Below are 26,145 nucleotides of genomic sequence, written 5' to 3' on the forward strand. Positions count from 1 at the left end.
GGGGAGATCCAACCACCCACAGCACCCCTACTTTGTAGACTAAGAAATGAGGCTTCAGTGGATGGAGGCAGAGAGCAGATCAGTGGAGTCTGGGGCTGTGATTTGGGGAACAGGATGGGGGAGGGGTGAAACTAAAGAATATGGTGTGTCTTTTGGGGATGATGAAAATGTTCTAAAATTAGACTGTTGTGATGGTTGCACAACTCAGTGGATAGCGCCCAGTGAACCACACTTTGAGACGATGGAAGATTTTTTCATTTGTTTGTTATTTGCACCATCCCTGAGTGCTGGGACTCAAACCCAGGCCTCCAGCATGAGAGTCAGGAACTCTACAAGATGAACTAAATGGCCTGCACTACTAAATGGCCTGCACTGTGAACCACACTTTGAATCGGTGGATTTTATCCATAGATTATGTCTCAGGAAAGAAGAAAGAAAAAGAGAAAGAGAGGAAGAAGAAGAGAGAGGTAGAAAATCAGGACAGCTGAGGCTCAGAGACATGAAATGACCTACTCACACGTCACCCAGCCAATGCGCCAACCCAGGTGACTCTGCCGTCCACATTTCATACCACCTTCCTCCGTGTCCCGACTGCCACTTAAGGACACGACACACACAGAACTGCACAGAACTGCACTCCACAGAATATTTTCATCCCCTATCACTGATTCCTCAGGGTATTTTTTCACACTTTAAAAACATGAATCGCGATGGACGAGGTGGCGCACGCCTGTAATCCCAGTGGCTCTGCAGTCTGAGGCAGGAGAATGGCCAGTTCAAAGCCAGCCTCAGGAATTTAGCAAGGTCCTTGCTAAGTTGCTTACTCAGTGAGACCCTGTCTTTAAATAAAATACAAGAAGGGGCTGAGGATGTGGCTCAGTGGTGAAGCACCCCTAGGTTCAATCCCCTGTGCTAAAAACAAACAAACAAAAACCATGAATCACACTGCTAGTGTTCAAATTCTGGCTCTGTTGCTTAATGTATGACTTGGGCAAGGGCTTACCCTTTTTGTGCCTCAGTTTCCTCACCAAAGGACTCTCATAAAGATCAAATGAGATAATGGATAACACATGCAGAATGTTTGGGACAGGGTCTGGTACATAGTAAGAGCATAGTAAGAGCAATGTAATGCTCTTTGTAATGCTTATTGCTGTCATTATGATTATCCTAAGTTGTAGGTCAAGAAATTGACTAGGAGCCCTGAAGAAATTTGATGATCAGACACAAGGCTGATAAGGGATAGAGATGAAATCTGGCCCCAGTCTCCTGAGACCAAACCCCAAGTTCTTTCTGTTGCCCCATGATGCCTTAACATCGCTCTTTGGTCCAATCTCCAGGAATAGCCCGAGTGATGTAAATCAGTTTAGAAAAAAATTAAATAATATCAGAGTGCTGAAGGTCATAAAGAAAATATTGTTGAGGGCTGGGAATATAGCTCAGTTGGTAGAGTACCTGCCTCACATGCACAAGGCCATGGGTTCAATCCCTAGCACCACCAAATTAAAAAAAAAAAAAAAAAAAAAATATATATATATATATATATATATATATATATTTGAATTCAATGGCATGAGAATTATTTCATGGCAAGATACCATAAGCAAAGTCAAAATTTAAATGACAAAACTGTAAGCAACTAATTAAAGGCAAAGGGTTAATTCCTTGATATAATGAGGACAATATTAACAAAGCAATAGAAAATGAGTAAAAGATAGGCACAGAAAGTTAAAAGAAATGCAACTGGCTCTTAAATATTTGAAATGACAATCTCACGGTAAAAGGAAAATAAATAGCATAAAAGTAAGTCTCCCTCTTACTTACATTCTTTCAAATGTGATTCGTCATTGTTCAGATGAAATTCACGCTCCTTCCTGTGAACCACCGTGTTGGATGGTTCTGGTCCTGCCTACCCGTCTGATCTCAGACCATACTACTCCCTCTCACTCAAGCCAGACTGACCTCTTTGTTCCTGCATGGCTCTTCCCCCTCTCAAGGCCTCTGCCCTGATTCCTCTATCTGGTATTTCACATTTCAGAAAAAGAAAATCACATCTTTGAAGAGGCCCTCCCTAATTTTCCAATCTAAAGTACCCTTGGTTACTCACTGTCCTATCACTTTGTTATAATTCTCTTTGCAATGTTCATTTCGGGTTGTTTTCAGCATCTGGGTTATCTGCAAGTCTGCCATCTATTGACTTTTTTTTTTCCTCTTGGTTTTGGTTCATTTCTTCTTGCTACCTATGTGTCTAGTAATTTGTTTTATATACTGGACATCATAGATAATTTGTTTATTATATGCTGGACATTCTGGATGATGTGTTATAGGGAACTTGAATGTTTTTTTTTTTTTAATTTTCCTACAAAGAATGTTGAGTTTTGTTCCAGCAAGCAGTTAAATTACTGGTAGATGCCCTTGATCCTGGTGAGCCTTGCTTTCAGGCTTTGCTAGGGTAGGGTTGTTTTGGTTGTGCCTTAAGTCTCAGGTGTGCCTTCCAGCCTTGGATTTAATCACAAGGTGAGGCCCTTCTGGAGTTTAAAAAGAAAACCTAGGTGATTGTCAGGCTCCCTCAAACCTAGGGGAACTTGATTTCTAAACTTTGTTTCCTTAGCACCAGGCAGCAACTGGGCCCTCTTCCCCGCAACTGCTACTTCTTGCTGGGCTTAGAGCCTCACCCTGGATTCACATAATTTGAGGGGAATTTGTAGGAGGAATCTCTATGGATCCTTTCTTTCCAGGATTTTTTCTCTTAATTTTTAGCCTTTCCAGTAGTCCTAAACTCTGGTCTCTGTTTCTGTAGCCCAGTTTCTGATGGCAACTTTGTTTCTGCCACTTTCTGATGAGCTCCTCATGCTGAGCAGCATGGTCAGAGCGCTAAGCGGGTTCCACAAGCCACTCACCTAGATTGCTTTTCTCTTGCAAGGGTTTTTCTCTCCCTTCACCTGTCTCTCCAGGGTCTCTCCAGGGTAGAGACTGCCTCTCTGCACTCTTGTTCTCCAGTGCCTTCAAACCACTATATTTTATGCTTTTTCTATAGGTATTCTTGGTCAGAAAGTTAGACTGCCGCAAGTCTCCTGCAATCTCGGGACCAGAATTCACTGTCCAACATGTTCTGTTTGTTGTCTGCTTTCCTCTCTTGTCCGTAAGCTCCTCAGGGCTTTCTGTCGTGCCCACCACTGTGTTACCAGCTCCTGAAACCCAACCTGACACACAACGGAGCTAATGAATAATGAACGAATAAATGAAACTCACGTCCAGATAATGGTCACAACCAACTCGTCTATTTTCTGTTCTTTGTCCCACCACTCAGATTCATTTTCCTAAAAACACAATGTTCCAGCTTCTGTCACTGAGTGCCCAAAACACCCTGGCAGGGGGATCAGTGGGGCAAGGACCCTGCCCTTCTATCCCCCAATGGGATAGCACCAGGATGGCAGCGGGGGCGGTGGAAAGCTTCTTGAAAAGATAGAGGTGTGCTTCCAGAAGGACTCCTGGGGGGCTGCCACAGCAAGGTCCTCTACCATTAACCTGCTTTTTCCTTTCTGCTGTGGTCTGAATGTTTCTGTCCCTCCCCAAATTCACAAGTTGAAATCTTAACCCCCAAGGTGACGGTATTTGAGGGTAGGGTTTCTGGGAGAGAAGCAGCTCAGAGACCCCCACCCAGCAGACCTTTACCGTAATTAAGCAGAAACACCCACCGTGTTTGTGGCATGTAAGTTCCTCTTCTAATCAGTTTTTTGCACAGGACATCAGCTATCAGCAAAAATCGGCAGAAGGCATGGTGGTTTGTAGCTTCCTTTTTGTTTATAAATGCCAGGTTTGCAGAAAAAAACTCGTGAAACCCCTGTCTGTCTAGAACTAAATGCGCTTGTCATATGAACCTCCTAGCACCCTCCCCACAACTGGGTCTAAATTTCAAAGAATTTCTACACTCATTGTTCAGAGGAAAAATTCTTAGGCGTGAGCCACCTCTGAACCCTGCAGTCAATAAACCTGTTTCCTGAAATTTCCTCAGGTGTCCAGCCTCTCTGTCCCTCTTCAGGAGGTGCTTAAGTCATGAGAGCAGACACCTCATAGTACAAATGCCCTTATCAGAGAGACCCTGGAGAGACCCCATCCCTCCCACTATGTGAGGTTACAGTGTGAAGATGGCCATCCATGAGGAGAGGGGCCTTCACCAGACACTGAACCCTGAACCTTCTGCCTCCTTGGTCTTGGGCTTCCCAGCCTCCAAAACCATGAGGAATAAATTTTTGCTCTTCATAATCCACCTGTTGATGGCATTTTGTTATAGCTGCAGACTAAGATGCCTTCCAACCACCCTCCAGAACTGGTAAACTGGCCCCCGGACCTGACCCAGGCCTGCCCAAACTTCCTTTAAATCTGGATATTTGATTCTCAGAAATTCCATTCCAGTGAGGATAGTCAGTGGTAACCATAACTGAAGTGGCTCTCAGCAGGGGGTAAAGAAAGGGCCGGGGATCAGGAAAGGGAGAAAATACTGCTTGCTTTTCAGGGACAGGACTAGACAATGAGGCCCGAAACCTCACAGGAGCCCACAATGGCCCAAGGGGACAGTATCTTCCCCTCCTTCCCAGACAGAAAGCCCACATATGTGCTAAGTAAGTTTCAGACTGACTGCAGTGGTTTTCACAAATGACAAAGGAAGGGTTCAAAAGAGGTTCAGGGGTCCAGTCACAGCACTCTCCAAGGGTTCAGATTCCTCCTCGGTCACATGAGGCATGACCGTGAGCGCACCCCCCACCTCCTAGATTCTGGGTTCAAATCCACCTAACTTCCAGCACTTGCCAGGTACACAGCACATTCCAGGCATCACTAGAACCACTCACGGCACCTAAGGCTGTCCTTACCCTCTCAGGATTTGTAATCCCATTAGAGAAGAACAGTGGCTTTGGACATAGCAGGACACCAGGGCGAACAAGCCCTTCGAATCACAGAAGTCTACTGGGCACAGTGGTGTGCTCCTGGAATCCCACCGACTCAGGAGGCTGAGGCAGGAAGAGCTCAAATTTGAGGCCAGCCTGGGCAATTTGGTGAGACCCTGCCTCAAAATGAAGAAAAAAAATGGCTGGGGGGTGTGATTCAATGGGGACAGAGTGCCCCTGGGTTTAATTCTCAGTACCAGAAAAATAAAATCCCAGGTATCCAGGGTGTCAGAGGCATCTGTGTGCCTCCCAGGGGCTTGGAGGCTTTCTTAGGGGTGAGAACTGAAAACTCTGAGCATCTGGAGGACACAGAGTGAAGGATGCAGGAGGAAGAGGCAAGGAACCAGGGAGAGGCCAGCAGAAGAGCTCCTAAGCAAAGGAAAGGATCTGGAGGTCCATCCCAGGGACTCTGCAAAGCTACGTTGGGGCTCTTAGGGAGTGTTTTTCACCCAAAGGCAAGGACGGGCCTGGGCCATCACAGAAAGGAGACCATTTCTCCAGGGCCCATGGAGGAGAAGCGCATGCTCAGGCTTGGCTGAGCTGGAACTGCTAAGGAGAGAGGGAAGGGAATCAAGTGTCTGACCTGCTCTGTGTTCTTTGTGCCGCTGCTTCCATCCAATATGAAGCAGGGAGCAGGAGCTCCAGGGGCAGAGGCCAGATGCCCCCCAGTCCTGAGAAGCCTCCCCCAACCTCCCCCACACCCAAGTCTCACTCTTCCCACCTGGGAGCATTGGGTATCAATGCACAGAGCGAAAGTGCCCACCTTAGAAGGCACAGGAGCCTTCACAAGGATCTTGGGACTGTACTCTCAAGGGACAAAGGTGACCTCTTATATTTTGTTGGCAATTATCTCACGCCTAGTACAGTGCTGTGCATCATTCCTGGCTCAGTCTGTACTTGTCCTGTGAAGGAATAAATGAATAAAGCCAGGCAGGGAACTGGGCACTGAGCCAGGGGGAATTCATTCATTTATTCAAAAAATATTTATTGAGAATTTCATAAATGCTAGGCTTGGTGCTAAGCATGGAGGACATAGTGACACAACCCCCACCCTTGTCACCATGTGGTCTGGCCGCCCACTGGGCTCCACATTGAGGACTTGGGGATGACACCAGAATCCTCACTGCTGAGCTGCCCATGGTCTCTTGCCTTTTGTCTGTCCAGCAAACTTCTCTCCTTTTCCTCCTTTTTTTTCCACTGCAGTATTGGGGACTGAACCCAGGGGCTGTCTACCACTGCACACTACACCCCTAGCCCTTTTTACTATTTTTTATTTTAAGACAGCGTCTTACTAAGTTGCCAATGGTAGCTGTGAACTTGTGATCCTCCTGCCTCAGCTTCACCAGGCTGCTGGGATTATAGGGGATGACTGATAAAGAGAAACAGCTTAGCTGAGTGAGGAAAGAGTCCTAGTGGTGATAGACATTCAGTCTCTGAGGAACTGTGGCTGCTGCTGCTTCTTCTTCTTCTTCTTCCTCTTCCTCTTCCTCTTCCTCCTCCTCCTCCTCCTCCTCCTCCTTCATCCTTTGCAGTGCTAAGGATCAAACTCAGACCCTTATACATTTATACATGCTGGGCAAATGCTGCACCACTGAGCTACAGCTCCAGGTCCTGGATCACTTTTTTTGCTGAGCTTGTTTGCATTGGGTTTCTGTCTCTTGGGTACAAAAGAGTCCTTCTCACAGTCCTGAACACCAGGACTCCATTCTCCTTCCTCCCAAAGAGGCTGCTGCCCCAGAACCCTCTGCTATGACCTGTCAGACCACAGCAGTGAGACTGCCTCAGAGGAGACTGAACCCCCAGCCCATTCTCCTCTGGGGAGAGGGTGCTTTCTCACCCCAGGCTGATGACAAGCATTTAAGAAGCACTGTACTAGGTCCTACTAGGAAATTAAAAAGGAATCAGATGACATGGCCTCTGCCCTTGTGCTGTTTACGGTGGTGTTGGAGAAGTAGAACTCAGGAAGCAGCCAATGAAAACCTGCAAGCACCACATGAACAAGTGAGCAGTGTGGTCAGGTCTCGCTTGAACTCCATGGTTGGTGGTGAAGTGTCAGAGAGAAACCAGACTTTCCAGGGAATCAAAGTGCGATAGGAAACTTTCTATGCTGTCATGGAAAGATTTCCATCACAAAACAAAGTAGTGATAGGAAAAAAGCATGTAGTTCACAGTCCACACTTCTCAAACATCTAGGTCACCTGGGGAATTTATTCCAGTGCACAGAAGCACCAAGACTATTATTATTATTATTATTATTATTATTATTATTATTACTGGTATTGGTATTGGACCCAGGAATGCTTTATCACTAAACTCCCCAGACCGCTTCATATTTTGCTTTGAGACAGGCTCTTGCTTAGTTGCCCAGGCTGGCCTTGAACTTGAAATCTTCCTTCCTCAGCCTCCCAAGTAGTGCGAATTATACACTGCACCCAGTTGTAATGGGGTTTGTCCTGCACTGGGAACTCCCCATCTCTTTCCTCAGTATTGGTCACTGAAGCCTCTCTCATCTGCCGAAGGAACGCGCAAGGCCTTGCTGGAATCCCAAGGCTGAGTGCAAAGGCTTGTCCACAGCCTTTCTCTCTACAGCAAACCTCGCAGATGTCCCTGCAGCTTTCCCTGACTTGACCCAGCAGAGGCAGCCAGAGGTCTGACCTCCGACAAGACGGCTGCTCTCCATTACAAGTTGAAGACATTACCGCTGAAGGAAACGGATGAGAAGTTAATTCTAGCACAGTGCCTGGCACGGAGCAGACTCTCAACAAGTATTTGTTGAATGAGAGGCATGTGGAGCAAAACCCTGAAAGGCACAAGCAGAGGCAAGGACAAGGAGGGTGTTCCAAGTTGGGGAACTGCAAGAGCAAAGGCCAGAGGCAAGAATCTGGGACCTAGTGATCACCAGGCTTAGCTCCTACTGGAGTTGGGTACTGGGGGGACCTGATGTGCTCCCAAAGGTATGGCAAGGTGGCCTCCAGCCCCTGAGCCTGTCCCCCATCTGCCCCTTCCTGGGCCATTCAGGGGCATAGGCCAGGGGTCATCCCAGGGAGAGCCAGAGGCCGCCTGCAGGGCTGCCAGCCAAGAGGAGCAGCTGTTTTCAATGAGCAGCTTGGCCCTGAGGCCAAGCCTGGAAATGTCCCTGAGTCAGCAGAAGCTGCCAGCCCCGCCCTGCTAAGGGGCCAACCCTGAGGAGGAAGCACCCCACTCTACTTCATCCCCACAAAAGACTGGGTCTGTTTAAGTGTAGGTATATTGACCCTGAGCTTAGGGGAGCATCCCTTCCATTGAAGCCCAGCTTTGTACTCTCCCCACCAAAGCCCAGAGCCCCTACCCTCCACCTTTCTTTTCAAACACCCCCTCCCTCCTGCTCTGCCTACCCTCTGGTCTAACCAGGCCACACTGCTTGCCGCCCACGGCCTCAAGCGCTTGTGCCTCCCCGGCGCATGTGCCTCCCTGGCCGCCCATCTCTGCTCTGCTGGCACCCGCCTGTGCGTGCAGTCTCCAGCACGATGGACTTCCTCCACCAGTCATTTCTAGACACGATCTCTCTTCTTAAAATGTGTGTTGCAGAATGTGATATCCTGTGTTCTAGGACAATGATAAAGCAAACTCCGGCACGGAATGTGAAGAGGTGGGATTTTTATCTCCACCCACTAAATGCAAGAGAAAGGGAGTGCGCGCGATGAGTTTGGGGCGGCAGAGGGAATCCGTGCAAATTCAGAAAGGCTACTTGGCCTTTGCCGCGGTTCTGCCAAGGGTGTGGACTGGCCCCCAAAGCTCGCGGAGAATGCAAACCCTCACCATGCTGACCTTCTCCCTTGCAATTTGGGAGCGTTTGATCGCATTCCTGCTGGCTTTTGTCTTCTCGGACCCAAGCATCACAGTATTTTCTGACGGTCCCTTCCGAGACTTCCAAGAGGAAGCGGGAAGGCCCCAGAACCTACAAAACCGGCAGAGGTTCCCAGCACCACCACCCCAGCCCAGACCTGCGCCGGCCCCTCGCCCTTTCCCCCACGCTCCTCCTCCCCGGGCTCACCGCCCCGGCCCCGCAGGCAGAGCATCCCAGAGGCTGGCACACCTAGACCCCTTCCTCCCTCCCTCGCCTCTGCGCCCTGGATCTAGGGCTCCGCGACGCGCCTGCCCTCGGGCTTCGGGTCCCCGCCGTCCCCACCCTCCCGCTCCCGCACCCCGCAATCCCGGGCGCGCTGCCCGCCCCCAGCTCCGCCCGACTCCCAGCCCAGCGCGGCAAACGCCCGGTCTCTGCGGCCGCAGTCCCCGGCGCCGTCTGCCAGCCCGCAGCCAAAATAAACAGTCCAAGAACCACTTCCTTTCCCGTGGGGGCACTTTCACAATGATAGCCCGCTCCGGCGGCGGCAGGAAGTGACTTACGGGGCCAGCACAATCCAACCCCATTGACCCGGTCGCGAAGGGCAGAATGCAGGGCCTGGACACCGAGCGCGCGGGCTTGGTGCATCCACGCCCAGGCGAGCGGTCACTTGTGCTTTTGCAAGCATCACACCAGCGACAACGATGGCCACAACTCATGCAAGCCGGCCGCTAAGGTTCTGCGTAGGCAGGCTTCGGTTTCAGATCTATGGGAGGGAGTCGCGAGCTTATTACTTCATAAAAACCACTGACAGAAGCCGCAGTGGCGCACACCTGCAATCCCAGTGACACGGGAGGCTGAAGCAGGAGGACAGCAAGTTCTGGGGATGTGGCTCAGTGGCTGAGCGACCCTGGATTCAATCCCTGGTAACCCCCCCCCCAAAAAAAAAAATCACTGACAGGAGAGTCCTTCTGGGGACCCCAGCCTGGACCCCACATACCTGGCTGATGGAGGATGAATTAATGAGTGAGTGAATTTATTAGAAGATACCCACACAAATTGGGGGCAAGAATTTTTTTTTTAAATTTAGTTTTGACAAAGTGACTGCACAGGTGTGTGTGTGGGGGGGGGGGGGAAGAGTGACCTAGGATAACATATTAGAAGGCCTCCTTCCCCGTCACTGAGGTGCCAACAGAAATCTCCTTGGCCCTTTCAATAAGTTCCAATTTTCCATAGTGAAAATTTCTATTAGTTTTCTAAACAAGAAAAAAATTAGATACATGCACACAGAAAAGGAAATGTGTAGAGAATTACACTGACATGTAATGATTTGTTTGTTAGACATTGAAGTTTGAAACATTAACATTCTATTCAATTTTTCAATAATAGTCTTTCAAATAACACTTGAAATCAAAGTTGGGGTTTCTCAAAAACCTGTACAGAAGGTCTTCCTTGGGTGATCACCCCCTGAGGGCCCAGGTTCTGTCCCTGGCCTCTCCATGTCCTGGGTGTCTGCCAGGCACAGTCTGGGCTCAAGATAAATGTTTGTCAAATGACAGAATGAATGCACATTGAAGGATCTTAGAATTCATTTTGTCATCCTTTAGCATGTGGGAACTGAAACACAGAATGATTAAGTGACTTGTCCAAAACCTCAAACAATTGGAACTTTGGCTTTTGTATTAGGTCTAAAACTTGTGAAAGTTTTAAACAGCACAATGCTAATATTGGATCATATAATTTATTGTCCAATACTAAGAATGAAATGGGAAGTTGGTAAAAATATACTAGTACGACAAGCATGAACCAGGACTGTTCCAAGCAAACTAAGACAAATGGTCACCCTGCACTTAAGGAATGTGACACAAATAATAACACAAGTAAAAGTTCACCACGCACCAGGCACTGGGTCCCAAGGCCCTCTTGATAATCCTCATAGTAACCCTCAGAAGTGGGTCAAATTAATATTTCCATTTAAAAGATGAGGAAACTGAGGCATTAAATAACTGAAAGATTAAACGTCTTGATAACCAGTAATTAAGGGGAAAAGCAAGGATTGTTCTAGAGCTGAGCAAAGAACTTTTTAGAGGTATTTTAAATGGATCACTCACAGGCAAGTTGTGTTTAAGCAAGCCAACATCTAAAACATGAGATATTTCACATAAAAATGTGATCTTCTAGCCTTTCTCAGAAACATCAGGAGGCCTAGTAACACTGGCCAGTGTGCCTGCAGGGACCCATTAATAGGAACTGGGTGGAGCTGTACACCTGGGAAGGGGTGTGGGCACATCAGCTTGCCAGTCTCCACCCACCTCTTTGCACCCTACACACACACACACACACACACACACACACACACACACACACACACTGAGGTGGAATGGGAGTGCCGATGTATTATCATGCTTGCACTAATGTTTTTCTGAGCGGGAAAGCATTCTTTAGAATCTTAGTATCTATTAGCAATGACCAGAGGACTAAGGCTATTTCAAAACACACACACAGGCACGCACAGTAGAGTGGGGTGGAGGAGCTCGCTGCCCTGCACCCACCGTGTCCCTGTGACACGCTGCATTCCTTTCATGAGACATGTTTGAAAAGCACTTCAATATGACTAAGAAAACATGACACGTCTCATATGAGCTTTTTGCTTTACTCAACTGGCAAATTCCTTCCCTGACTTCAAGGACGATTTGTCTGGTTCCAGAAGCACAGTATGGCACTGTTGAAAGTCATATGAACTTAGAATCTTTTTTGCTTGGGGGCCTTAAGGATCTTCCTTACACTGCCACCAGTGATCAGACACTTGCTGACTTCTGACAGGATGGGGCATTGGTGACATTGCCCCTACCTTCTCTGTAAGGTACCTCAGTGTAGAACTTAGCTCTGGAATTTGGACCTACACAGCTTCAAATCCTGGCCTGGGCCCTTGAGCCCTGGGGTTGCCTCACTTTTGCAAGCCCCGATGTGGGGAGGACACTAATAAGACCTGTCCCCGGGGTTTCTGGGAGGATTAAGGGAGAAGATGCGACCCTGTACCTGTACCTGGTGAACACTCAGTGAGAGCAGAGTGGGCCGATATGGCTTCTTGATATTTAAGCAAGAGAATCTGTTTGTGTTTCACAGCAGAAAGCCTGGGAACCAGGCTTAGCAGACACTGCAATTTGGATAAAAGAAACGATAAGAGGAAATAAGGCCAAAGACTCGAGTGTTTAAACTGCTCTTCAGAATTAAAAGAAAAATAAACCCATGTCCAGATGTGCGGTCCTCTCCCCCTATTCCCAAGGGCACCCAGTCCCTCGAAACTACCATTTGTTTCTTTGAACTTCTATACTTCTCCTCAGGTCTCCCTGGAAAGGGAGCAGTCATGAGAACAGGAGGGTGTGTGGGGAAAAGGGGGGGAGGTTTCTGGGAGGGCCAGGCCCACTGGGCGTGCTCCCCTCCAGGCCAGGCTGCATTCTGAAGAAGGTAACTCCAAGGGCAGCCCTAAAAAGATGAGGTCACACAACAGGCAGCTGGAAGGGGGCGTGTGGAAAGGGGTGGGGCGGTACCCACACCCTCAGCTGGGCAGATGCCGGAGGACTCTGCATGGAACCCTCACTGGGACTCCGGCAGCAGGGAGGCAGATCCGGCCTGGGAGTCCAGGTTCCCCGTCTACCTTTTACAATCGAAATGACCGGAGGGGCTCACTGTTTTCTTATCTGTGAACTGAATTATGAAGTGAGCGCCCCTCCTGCACCTCCTCCTCTTGGGTTGCTGGGGAGATCGACAGGATACGGACAGACTCTTTGAGGGGTCTATCTCTCCATCAGACAGTTCAGGCTTGTGTCTTTCTCAGTTGTCTCCCCGGTGCTGGGCGCACATCAGGTGCTCCCGACATGCATGTTGAACCGTGTGGGACTAGGGAAGCGGGGGAAGGCTGCCTGTGTTCTATGCATAGATGGCAAACTCCTTTAAAACCGCATCTGCACATGGACAATGAGCAGATGGGGGTAAAGAAAACATGAAATTATCCGTTGTGCCAGGAAGTTGGGATTTATGGGTAATTTTTATAATATTAGAATGTCTGAGTAAATAAAACTGAGGCAGGGGAGTTGGAGGAAGGATCTTAAGATATACAAAGGAACCAAACCTCACTGTATTTCCCACAGGACCCAACTAGGTGCTTAGTAAGTGGTAAGTTGAACTTGCTTTGCCCTGGTCAGCCACAGAGGGTCACACACAGGGCGCCCCACCACCAACACCACCGTTTTGACGTCGCCAGGACCTACAATAACACACCAGACTTAACCTACAAAAGAATGTATTTGAGGCTTTCACCCAAATTACTTCTTTTTTACCAGCTCTTCACTTCCTTTTCCCAATTTTTTTATGCATCTTTTCAGGCTCATATAAGAAAAAGCACTGCTTTCACAACCATCTTTTTTCCTCCCTAAGGTTAATTAAAAATTAGCTGGGTGTGCGGGCTGGGGAGATAGCTCAGTCGGTAGAGTGCTGCCCTGGGTTCGATCCCCAGCAGCGCAAAAAAAAAAAAAAAAAAAAAATTAGCTAGTTGTGTTAGCACACACCTGTACAGTGACTTGGCAGCCTGAGGCAGGGGGAATCATAGGTTCAAGGACTGCCTTGGCAATTTAGTGAGACCCTGTTTCAAAATAAAAATAAAAAGGGCTGGGGACATAGCTCAGTGGTAGGGTGTTATGCCTAGCACTGAAAGACAAACAAACAAGCACACAAACAAAACAACCCAGGGACTGAGAAGGAAAAAAAGGGACAAAAAGAAAGAACAAAAAGGGCTGGGGATATAGTTCTGGGGTAGAGCGTCCCTGGGTTACATCCCTAGCACTTAAATAAATAAATAAATAAATACCCAAAACTATTAATGGATTGTTAGACTCTGGATTCAAAGTTGGTTTGAATTCCTGCTCTTGACCTCTTGACCAAGTCATCTGACCCCTCCGTCCCTCAGTGTCATCATCTCATCAGTGGAGAAAATGTTCCTCATGTTTATCACACATAATAATTACTGAGCACTTTGCAGATGCCAGAAGCTGTGCCTGGCACTGCCCCTGGGGGTCTGGAGGACTGCTGAGATCATGCAAGGGAAGGGCACAGATCACCGTCTAGGCTCACTGTCACTGCAGAGTGAGGTCATGGGACTAACAGCCCTAGTGGGGTGGCCCGTTTGCAGGAGAATGTGGCAGCATTTATCAAAAGCTTTTAGAAGCACAAACTTCTTTGGCCTCAGAATTCACTTTTTAGCAATTTAACTTAAGGAAATAATTAAGAATTTATGCCAAGATTTAGCTATACAGCATGATTTTAATAGCAATGATGGCTGGGGGGCGGGCAACCAAAGTCCAACACTATAGTGTTCTCTGAGCTGGATCCCCAGTCCTGCGTTCGCATTGTTAAACTTGGGTGTCCAAAGCACCGGGGGCGCTTGCTTACAATGCAGGTACCCAGGCCCCACCTCAGCCCTACTGAATTAGCACCTCAGGGTGAGGAGATGCCGGAATTGTGAAGAGTCCCAGGGCATTCTGAGGCATGCAAGAGTTACAGACCACCGTGCACCCCCAAGTGTTAACACTGGTTATTCTGACTCACGGATAGCTGTGGACTTTTATTTTCTTCTTTTGTATTTTCTACAATTAGCATTTTCAGTAATTAAAAAGAGAGAGAGAATCTATGTATGTCTGAATTTTGTTTCAAATTCCATCAGTGTGACCCGAGCCCATAGGTGCAGAGTTCCACACTTAAGTGGAAAGAGGGAGTGAAGAAGTGAACCAAATGTCTCCAGGGAGGGCCTAAAGGTGGGTGAGATCAGTCACTCAATCCCAGTGTCAAGGAGCAGAGAGCCGTCCACAACAAAAAAGCTGGGCGAGGGGCTGGGGCTGTAGCTCAGTGGTAGAGGGCATGTGTAGCATGCATGAAGCCCTGAGTTCAATACCCAGCATCCAAAAGAGCTGGCGTAGTTCAAAGGTATTGACTCAGGTCAAACCACATTCCCATCCTGCATTGGGATCCCTGCCAGTCAAGTCTTCAGGGCTCCAGCATGCCAGGAAACATACAGGATGCCTACAACCATGACCTTAATGTCCAAAGGGCAAGTATGTATGTCCATACCACAGAATCCTACAGTCCAGAGAAGTGTTGGGTGGAAATCCGTGGATGACATATCATCAATGAAAAAAGAATGTTACGAAACAACGTGAAACCTCTACATTAAGACTTTTACAGGAAAAGAGATAGGGAGGGAGAGGAGAGGCAATCTGGAAGGCTATTCTCCAAAATGTTAGTTTTGGAGTGGTTGTTTCTTAGTGCTGAAATTTCAGGTACAGGTTGAGTATCCCTTATTCAAAATATTGGGACTAGAAGCATTTCAGATTTTTGATTTTTCAGGATTTTGGAATATTTGCATATATTACATAACGACATATCTTGGGAATGGGGCCCAAGTCTAAATGCAAAATACATTTATGTTTCCTAAATTTTATGCAGTATTTTTAGTGATCCTGTGTTTTGACTGTGACCCCTCACATGAGGTTATGTGTGGAATTTTCCACAGTGCATTAGGTTAGTGCTCAAAAAAATTTCAGATTTTGCAGTATTTCAGATTTCATATTTTTTTGGATTAGGAATGTTCACCCTGTAATTTTTTTTGGAGGGGTGGGTAACTTTTTTCTTTTTTTTGGATTGTATATGGTAAGTAGATATGATTTTCATTATCATGTAAATGTATTATCTTGAAAACAGATGTATAGCTTGTTGGCTTTTAAATTTTATTTCTTTATATTTGTATTTTTGCAGCCTCCCTCCCATTGGTTAACTGCAGCTCCACAGATGTTAAGCTACAGGAGGGGAGAAGGACTAGCCAAGCAGAGAAAGCGGGACTCACTCAGCAGGTGATGATGGGAAGTGCAAATCCAGCCTATCCACGTACAGGGTGAACCTGTCTTATCCCAAAGTACTTTGCAAACCTTCACAGAAAGGTCAAGGTGTGGAGGAAGATGGGGGAGTAAAAAGATGCTTCCCAAATAAGATTTTAAAATGAACAACTGGGGCGGGGGTTGTGGCTCAGTGGTAGAGCACTTGTCTAGACTGTGTGAGGCACTGGGATGGATTCGCAGCACCACATAAAAATAAGTAAAATAAAGGGCCCTCGACAACTAAAAAATAAAGAACAGCAAAGGGGGAAAAGTACATGCAAAAAATATGGCAAGAAGGTCACAAGAACCAGAAAAATACACAGAGACCATGATCATTCGAAGACAATTGGGATCATGTAACTGGACAGTGAGACAAGATACATCTCCTATAGGCAATAGGATAAGGGCCTTGGAGAAAGGAAGGAGGGGAGGGGGACTTCATGCCAACCTGAAAGGAGACATCAGGTCACGAGGACATCCTGTGACTTGCTAATCCCAACAGCTTTCACCATAGCAACCCAAGTTACTTTTACCCTTACTCCTAGCCAATGGCTGGCACCCACAAAGCAGACCCTACCCAAAGTGCTTCCTCTTTCCAACAGATAAGTCAAAACTACCAGATGAGACCCATCCTGTTAAACAAGGAGGTGAAATGATGCACTTGTGATTGGCTCATTACCTCCAAAGCTTAAGAGCTTGATTGGTCCACACTAGCGTCCTCATTACACAGAACTCATTAACGCAGACCCCACCGATCTGCTGAGCCAGTAGATAAGCCAGTAAAACTCCCCAGGCAAAGAATAGGTAGTGGTACCCTCCATGGGGTAACTTGTGGGCTTCTGGAGTCTTTAGATAAATGTTATTACTCAAATTACTCTATCCCACCACCTGCTTGCATGGATCTCATTCTTTGAATTTGGGAGGCAAAGCCCCGATGGCCTGACTCTGCTCACATGTTTGACTGGTGGTGGTGCAGCCTGTAACCCCAGCTACGGGGTAGGCTGACACAGATCTCAAAGGGCAAGGCCAGCCTGTGCAACTCAGACCCCGTTTCAAGATAAAACAAACAAAAAGGGCTGAGAATGTGGGCGATTGCCCCCAGTTTCACTCCGATTACCGCCAAGAAGAAAAAAATTAAAATAAATAAATGTTTAAAGATAAAAGCTTTAGATGTGTGTGGTGGCACAGGCCTGTAATTCCTGTGACATGGGAAGCTGAGGCAGGAGGATAGCAAGTTCAAAGCCAGTCTCAGCAATTTAGCGAGGCCCTGAGCAGCTCAGTAAAACACTGTCTCAAATTAAAAAATAGAAAGGACCAAGGCTGTGGCTCCGTGATAGAGCATCCCTGGGTTCAATCCCAAGTCTCCCCAACCCCTGCTGTTAAAAAAAAGAAAAGAAAAAAAGGCCAAGTTTTTTTTTTTTTTTTTGAGCGGGGTGCTGGAATTGAACCCAGTGGTCCAGTGGTCCTTCCCCAGTCCTTATTTTAATTTTTTTTTTTAATTTTGAAACAGGATCTCACTAAATTGTTGAGGGTCTCACAGATTGCTGAGGCTGACTTTGAACTTTATATCCTCTTTTCCCAGCTTAGTTTGAGACCTTGTCTCAAAACAAAAACTAAAAGGGCTGGGGATGCAGCTCAGTGGTAAAGTGCCCCTGGTTCTATCCCCACTACCAAAAAAAAATTGTATTCATTATATTTCTTGGGTGTGATTTTTTTTTTTTTTTTAATATTGGGATTGAACACAGGGGTGCTTAACCACCGAACACATCCTCAGTACTTTTTTGTATTTTATTTAGAGACAGGGTCTCACTAAGTTGCTGAGGCTGGCCTTGAACTTGCAATCCTCCTGCCTCAGCCTCCTAAACTGCTGGGATTATAGGCATGTGTCACCATGCCTGGTTTGGGTGTGATTTTGGTATTACGGTTATGTGGGAAAATATTTTTAGTTGATACATCATTAAGTAGGTGTGAAATGTCATGTGTACAACTAATTTTCAGAATTTTATTAGATACCTACCCCTACACACACACATACACACACACACAGTAATATTAAGGCAAATGTTAACGGTTGTGCTTCTGGGTGAAGGCTTTTTTTTTTTTTTAAACTTTTTCAATGATTGAGAAAGAGTATTGTCTCATATATAATCCTCTGGGATTGTTTTCCTGGCTTGATATCGTATCTTTAAGATTCCCCCAAGTTGACGCATGTGGCTGGGGTTCATTCATTGACTACTGCATTGTATTTCATCACGTGTCTATAATTTATGTCTCCGTGTTTCTTTTGATGTGCATTTTTCATTTTGGCTTTGCTTTGCTATTATAAACAGGGCTTCCAAGGTATTTCTAAACCAATGCTCCTCAAGTTCTTCAGAAGGGAGGATGAGCACCTCTGGGGTAATACCAAAACTCATAACTCAGGGACCCACACTGACTGCAGAGCTGTTTCCTGTTGGGCTGTCGCTCCTCGGCCAGGCTGGCCTGATTTGTTCTCTTTCTGTCAGACAGATTCCTATTTCTAGTCTGAGATTGCAGAGACTGTCTATTGCTTCTCTTTGAGTGAACTGAAAAGTCACACCTAAAAATAAAATTGGTGAACCTTTGACCCTTTTTTTCTAGATTCTGGAGGGACTGCTCTCAGAATACAAGCTTCAGGAGGAGGGCAGGACCCGTGCCTGGCTTGTTCATGTGGCCCCTCCGCACCAAACACCATGCCTGGCAGGCTGTCAGGGCTCAGGAGAGAAAACAGGACCAAGGAAAAGAGCTAACTAATGGAGGAGCACAGGGGCTTCGGGGATCAGGCATGCACCCTCACTGAATCGTGTGCATTTCACTTGGTAAGATCACCCTCTCTAGTGGTGAGACCTTCCTTGGACTTATTTCATGCTCTGACATTAGTCATATATTTGCCTCTTAGAGCTATCACTTAAATTCTCCATCATGTAGTTTCCAGTTTGTTCTGCTGCTACAAATAGCACTTCTATGAACATATTTTTCCTCTTTCAGATTAATGCCTTATAAATTCCCTGAAGTGGAATTATGAATTCAAAGGATATGAAATGTCACAGATCTGTTATATATTGCCCAAGAGATTGAATCTTGAAAGCTGAACTAATTTACAGTACCCTAGTCATATCTACTGACTTCCAAACATTTCTGCCAAGATTAGGCTTTCTGTTTTTGATAGTTTAAGTGTTTAAGTATTTAATTTCTAGGGATCTTTGCACCTTCTAAGTAACAATTGACATCTGAATGTCCTCAGTGTGATCAGCTATAACTTGAATTTTGTTTTTTCTTTTCTTTTTTTGGTGTCTTGGGGTTGAACCCAGGGTATCACACACACTAAACTCAAGTTCCAAAACCCCTCATGTTTTCTAATTCTAATCCAGTTGTCTCAACAACATTTAAAAGATTTCTTTTTCCATTAGAGTGTTGTTTTAGTGTATATCACACTGAGTTCTTATAACAGTTTAAATCTACTTCTGGAATTTATTCTAGTCCATTGGACTTTTTACTGTTTATTTTAATTCAATGCCATATGTTTTCCATGACTGGACACCATCTAAAACTTGAAAGGTCAACTTTCCTCATTGCCTTTCTATTAAAAAAACAAAAGATACTTGGAACATTTGTCTGCTTTCTGTTTGTTTTTTCATCTCAACAAATATTTACTAAATGCCACTTTGCCAAAGGTATTGAACCTGTGAAGGAATTAAAAAGTCCTGCCCAGGGTCTGTGGATGTAGCTCAGGTGTAGAGCGTAGTATGCCAGAGGCCCTGGGTTTGATCCCAGGCACTCCCTACCAAAACCTCCCAAAAAGCAATAAATAAGCAAACAAACAACAACAACAAAACCCACCAAAGCCCCTGCTCAGGCAGTGCTTTTAATACAGAAAGGGAGAAAGTGGCTTCACCAGACAGGCAGAGGAGATAAAATGCTTGAGAAGCTCAAGGGAGAAAGGCTCCTTCCAGCTGAGGCCAACTGGGTGGTCTCAGTAAGGTAAGGCCAGGGTGCAGAGACAGACCTGTGGGAAGCTGGCACTTCTGGAAGGAAGAGAAACAGGCACAGATGCTTTACTGGAAAACACACAGGGCATCTGTGGGTAACTGACAGCAAGTACTTAGTCTCGTGCAAGGGGTTGAAAAGAAAGGGGGTTACCCGCCGGAAGTGGTGGCACATACCTGTAATATCAGCAGCTCAGGAGGCTGAGGCAGGAGGATCACAAATTCAAAGCCAGCCTCAGCAATTTAGTGAGATCTTAAGCAACTTAGCAAGACCCTGTCTCAAAATAAAAAATAAAAAGGGCTGGGGGTGTGGCTTTGAATTCTAAATTCAGCAAGTTTAGAACTTATAAAGCTGCCTTTATAAGCCCAGCAGCAATGGCAGCTCTGGACTGAGGATGAGAGGAAGCTGGAGGGAGAATCCATGGATGCAAACTGTATCATAAGAGCCAGAGGTCAGGCAAGTTTTCAAAAAATGTCCATTGGCTGGATGCAGTGGCACACACCTGTTACCCAGCTACCTGGGAGGCTGAGGCTGATCTTGAATTCACAGCCAGCCTCAGCAATTTAGCAAGGCCCCAAGTAATTCAGTGAGACCCTGTCGCTAGATAAAATATAAAAAAGGGCTGGGGATGTGGCCGGGTGGTTAAGTGCCCCTGGATTCACTCCCCAGTACCAAAATATAAATAAATAAATAAATAAGTAAAAAGGGCTAGGAATGTAGCTTAGAGATAGAGCACCTCTGGGTTCAACCCCCCCGTAAAGTCCGCCCAAAAATAGTTATAGTTAGGACTTTGTACATTGAGTAACTGTGTTTTATCATATTTGAATCCCTCTATATTCATATTCTCTCCTCTTAATAAAATGGCAATAATTTAATATTATTTGCTAAGAAATGATTCTGTGCCTAGTATTGTACTGGACACATCTCAGACCTCCTTATCTCATTTGTATATAATTCTCACAATAACCCTACAAGGGGAACATCACTGTTCCCGTAAGTGTCCCAAATGAAGCCTCTACCTGAGGTCACACAGCTGATGAGTGGCATTAATCTTGGTCCCTTGAATTCTGCCCCATTTATATTTCTGGAGGACTGAGAAGAGGAGGGAACAGGCCAGGCCACACCCCCACTCCTGCCTCAGTCTCCAGGAGAGAGGAACCACCAGCGAGAGCCACATCCCACTACCCTCCCAACACCCAGGGGACGTCAGGGAAGCCTAAGGAACTCTGTACCCTTTATTTCCCTGTAGAAGGTCCCATCCCACCATGAATGCGGTTCACCACTTCTTTTTGAGGTGACTCCTGAGAAAAGAAGAGCCCACAGTCCCTTCTGGGATTTCTCCCTGGGGGCGATGTCTGTGTGCTTGTCTTCCTTCAATTCAGGGGAACACAAGAGGCAGTGACCAGGACCCCTGAGTGTCCTCAGGATCCTTGAATCTTGAAGGAAAGGTCAGTAGTAGCCAGGGAGAAGGAGAGGAGGGCCTGCAGGCAGAGGGAGCATGTGGGCGAAGGTCTGGTGGTGCCGGGAGGAAGGCTCGGTCAGGACTGGGCAGAGGTGGATGCCAAGGGGAGCGAAGGCGCCGGGATGAGGTTTCACAGCCTTCTCCCAGCAACGGCGGCGCGGGAGAACAGAATGCACACCCAGAGGGACTAAAGAGGGGCAGGGGCAGGGCTGAGGTGGGAGGAAAGTGTGGACCCAGCAGAACAAGCAGGAGGGTCTGCACTAGAAGGGTGCAGCACCCAGGGCCTGGGAGAAGGGACCAAGAGGGGCCCAGGAGAGGAGAAGGGCAGGAATGGAACCAGGGTTGGCCCATCTGTTTCCTAAGAGGCTGTGACAGGCTGACCCTGGAATTGACCTGGGCCACAGGAGCCACCTTACAGCCTTCCACCAGCCTGCTGTTTACAGACACATCCCCTAGCTGAGGAGTAACTAGGATCTGCAGTGCCAGGTTGGGTTCCAAGAGCTGTGTCACCACTCCAGTGGGCCACCCCACCCAGATTTATAGAACCGGTCATGGGAAAGGGGCCCTCCCCATCGCATGCAGGACTAAACAGGAAGACACACTTCCTGTCAGCAGTGCCCAGCCCTCCAAGTCCAGGGACCCCCAGTGGAGCTGCAGGAGTTGGTAGGCTCAAAGGAGGGACAGGCCTTGGTCATCTGTTCTCACTGTGCAGTCTCAGTAAGCATCACTGAATAAACAAATGAGTATGTGAACCTCTGACCTCAGGGAAGCTGGGGTGCCAGCAAGTCCCTTACTCTGTACCTGTTTGTTGAGGTCTCCTTGGAAGGGGCACTTCAGTGACCCTGAAGACATTGAGGTAGGCTTGGTCCCTGCGTCCCGGGCCTACTGGGACACGGGAGTGAAATGCCCAACAGCTGCCTTGTAACTGAGGGTGCTCTCACCCTCCTCCTCAGGATCCCCCTCAGGAGGACACAGGAGAGGGTGTCCTGGAGGGCTTGGAGCTATGGAGGAATTCTCCATCTTCCCGAGCATATATGCCACAGGGCTTTGTCTGAGCTGGTACTGAAGGGGTCAGCCTCTCGGGCTTCACCTGCATTGGATCTCATTTTCCCCACTTTCTAGTGGTGTGGTCATGAGCAAATTCACTGCTCAACTCTTGACTCTCAGGACCTAAAGGGCAAGAGGCCCTCGTGGGGCTGTGAGAAGCAAGGAGCAGCTGCCTGGAGAGCACTGGGCCCATCTGGGCCTCAGCTGTTGTGGCCTTCCCTCCTTTCTAATGCATACATCCATGGTGGATTCAAATGAAGAGTCTCCAGGGAAGTTCACGGCATTCCCACCTCATCTGACCAAGTCTCAGATCATGTGGGCATCAGAGAGCCAAGACTTCTCTGGTCTGAGCAAATGGACACCCAAACCTAGGCTTCTTCCTCTCTCACCTGAACCCAGGGAAGAGCAGGGATCCATCGCAAGCACAGTGGGACAGGGCACCCAAACCCTGGCAGCTCACTGAGGGCCGGCAGTTGGAGCAAGGAAAACTGAGTTTTGGGGGAAAGGAAGAAGGCTCTAAACTCTGACTCCAAGGGGAACTGGCTGGAGTTGCGGGGAGTTACTCTGGCTGGCTCTGGCCACATGAAGTACCTGATGCCTCTCTACCTGATTTCTCTTGGAAGTAACGTGCTGTCCCTGTCCTTTGGACTGAAGTCCTTCCCCATGGGAGGATTCCTCACTGCACCACCTGGAGAGCAGATCCCCCTTTCCAATCCCTACCTCATTCTTCTGCTCGGGGAAACCTCCAGCGTGTCTCCAGAGTTCCCACAGCCGGCCTGCAAGTTGTGTCCCCATTTTGGCCTCCCAGGAACCTGGCCAGTTCCCCTCAGGAGCCCAGCAAGTTTCCACATAATCCCCAGCCCACCTTTCTGGTCTCCCCTCTGCTTCCCTCCCTGCTCAGCAAAGCCTGGCCCACCCAAGCTCTCTCCAGAGAGCTTCACTCCTTGGACGGAGCTCTCTCTTGCCTGGAGCCATTAAGCACTCCCTGCCCCAGCCTTTCATTTCCTAGTTGCATGACTCATGCAAACTATCAGATCCTCTTAGCCTCCATTTCCTCCTCTGAAAGATGGGTCCAACAATACCCATCTCCTTGAGTTGTTTTCAGAATGTAATGAGAAACGGCACACAAAGCCTATAGCCTGGCTGTGAGCCATGAGTAGGCACCTACTAGTGGAATCCCACCTGCCCATACTGTTCAATGTTTTACGTTTCATTCTCCCACAAGATTCTATTTTCCCTGGGGATGCTTCTTACACTCCTCCCTCCCTTCCTCCCCAAGTCCTTGGCTCAGTGATGAGCAAACTGAATGCTTCAAAAATGCAGAAATTCATCAATTAACTAAGAGGACGACTCCAGACACAAGCTTTGCAGGGCACTCCACAGGGGTGGAAAAAAGATCACTGCACACCAAGAGGGCCCTGCAACCCCCTGGCCCCAAAGGGCTCCCTGTTGGTGGTCAGGAAGCCTCCTACGTAGCCCTCCCCAGGGTACTTTCACCACCACACTGACTGCCAAGCAAACCCTACTCCCACAGCATTTCCTGGGGCTCCCGGTGCTGGTGAATTTCTCCCAGGCTCACCTGATTCATCAGGTGAGAGAGATGAAAGTTCTTCAGGAAGGAATTCATCCAGGAAGCTCTGCACAGGCTTCCCAGAGGAGGGACAAATGGCAGTTGGCAGGGTGGGGGCAGAAGCACCCCAGGCAGAGGGGAAAGGTGTGCAGAAGCAACAGAGAAGTTAGGCCAGGACTTCATTCACCTCCTGCTCAACTATTCCAGTGAGAATCCACTCGCCCCCACCCATGTCCTCCCAGACCTGGGCTGCCTCTGGTGATGATCCATGCAGTGCAACCTCTGAGGCTGTGGGTATGTGGTCCAGGGGCACAGTCCTGGGGGCAGCAGAGAGGACCAGAAACAGGGGACACTCCTGGCTTCTTGTTCTCCCTGACTGGGCCCCTCACCAAGTACTTCCAGCTCCCTCTGTCCAAAGCTCCCTGGGGGAAAAGCCCAAGTCAGCACTCTGGTCATGACTCCCTCCTGGGGCCTGGCTTTAAATGTGGGCTGGGGCTCCGCAATGGCCATCCTCTTCCTCCTCCCTCCCAACCCTCCTTCATGGAGGACTGAGGCTCAGGAAGGAGTGTAGGGAGGTCTGTGCACTGTGTGCTTTGTGTTTGTCCAGCCTGAAATTCCAGGTTGGTCTGGAATTCAGGAGGGGACTCTTTTTAGTGAGAATGTGGGTCGCCCTGACCCCCCTTTCCTTCCCCAGACAGATGAGAGTCTTGGATGCACAGAGCACAAAAGGTCAGGTCAGAAGCTTCAGGCTTTCCAGGGGCCACCTGGTCCTTGCCCCAAACTGCATTTACTGTTCTGACTGTCCCCTTTCACTCACCCCAAACCCGAATTAAATATAAAGCAGGAGATGGTCCCAGGGCCCGGCTGCTTTTACTCCTGTCAGTCCCCAAGAAGTGGATCTTTTCCTTTTAACCCTCGGATTCTGGGCGATGGATCTGACTGTCCCCACATTTTGCTGTCACCCCTTGAAAAAGCAGCAGGAAGACAAGGGTACAATTTGGGGGTTTGTTTGGTTGGTCTTCTGTTGGTTGAGTTTTGGCATCTTTTTAGCAGCTCTTTTGCCCTCAAGATCTGTCCACTCTGGAGGGGCGCCAGCTTGGCCAGGGCCGCCCGAACAGCGTCACCCTCACCACACACACACACACAGGCGGGCGCTCAGTCTCGTTTCATCTTCATGGCATAAAACTGCCCCTCAGAGCTCGACCGGAGCCGTGGGGAAGCCTCATGCCAAAAGCCGTCCTTGAGGACCAAGTGTGGAAAAGAAAATCTGAACAGCCCCCCGAGATGCAAGCAGGGCGGGAGAACGCTTGCGTACCGATAGTGCGGAACCCCAAGAGCGCACCCGTCCTGGGGCAGAGCGAGGGGCCGAGCCCCTGGCTCCCCGGCGCCGGGTGGTCCGGGGGCCGGCGGGGGTCCTCCCAGCCCGCCTTCTCCCGGGCGAGCCCCCGGCGCCCCTCCCCCGCCGCCCGCCACATCTGGTTCCACTCAGGTCCTCCCCCACCTCCAGCCGCTCCTCCTCCCTCCCTCCCCCGCTTTCAGAAAAGCCGAGACGATTTTTAAAAACCCAGTCACACACTCGCACACGCACACACGCTTCTGGGAGAGGGGAGGGGGAGGAGGGGAAGTCGAGAGGCCCGTTTCCCGCGCCCGGCCCCCGAAGTTGGCCAAGTTGGCAGCGCCTTACCCGGGAGGGCGGCGGCGGCGGCGGCCCCGGGAGGGTTGAGGTGCAGGCCCCCCAAGAGCAGGACGCAGCGCAGCAGGTGACGAGGCCAGGGTGCGGGGGACTGACGGACGGGCCCCATCCCCGCGGCGCTCAGCGGACGCGGGGACCGAGGGGGCGCAGGGGGCGGCGCGCGGTGGCAACCCTGGCGCTGGCTGAGGTGGCTGAGGGGCTCGCGTCCTCCTCCGGGTTGGGACGAAGTGATGCCTCCCGGGGAGGAGGAGGGAAGAGGCAGGCCGGGTGGAGGGAGGGCGGAGGGAGGAGCGCAGAACCCGGGAGGAGGGTTGGAGGGGCAGAGGGGAAGGGAAGCGGGCAGCGTGGGAGGGGAAGGGGAGGAGGCGTGGGGCTGGGGACCAGGCCGTAGAGAAAGCGTCAGGAGGGAGGAGGGGGAGGAGGATTCGCGCGGTCAAGGAGGACCCCAGCGTGCGCTCTTTTCTCCGGGTTTCCTAATCTCTCCCCGCCGCGCCTTCCCTCTTTTCTGTCCCGGCCTGGAGCCCCAGACGCTGCGTCACAGCTCCCCAACTGGCACGGGCGGGGAAGCAACTGCAAAACTTTCCGCAAACTTCACCGCGTGGCGGGAACTGGGCTGCGAAGCCCGGCCAGCCGAAGGCGGGGGCGCGCGGCTAACCCATGGTGGCCAGACCGGGCC

The 26,145-nt window shown here is 48.9% G+C and overlaps 1 protein-coding gene across 4 annotated transcripts in view; it reads right to left on the reverse strand.

The window, feature by feature from the left end:
- The window catches only part of MRC2 (mannose receptor C-type 2), a 51,998-nt gene extending 25,853 nt beyond the window's left edge, over positions 1-26,145 (reverse strand). Inside the window, exon 1 of one of the 4 annotated variants that reach the window (XM_079134943.1) lies at positions 25,461-26,145. In XM_079134943.1, the coding sequence (XP_078991069.1) occupies positions 25,461-25,578 (118 nt within the window). In that variant the 5' untranslated portion in view covers positions 25,579-26,145. Of the gene's footprint in view, positions 1-517; positions 537-25,460 lie in introns of those variants that run through there. The other 3 variants (XM_079134944.1, XM_079134946.1, XM_079134945.1) reach the window with 3 other exon arrangements.

This window comes from Sciurus vulgaris, assembly GCF_902686455.1.
Source record: "Sciurus vulgaris genome assembly, chromosome: 3".
NCBI classification, from domain to species: Eukaryota; Metazoa; Chordata; class Mammalia; order Rodentia; family Sciuridae; genus Sciurus; species Sciurus vulgaris.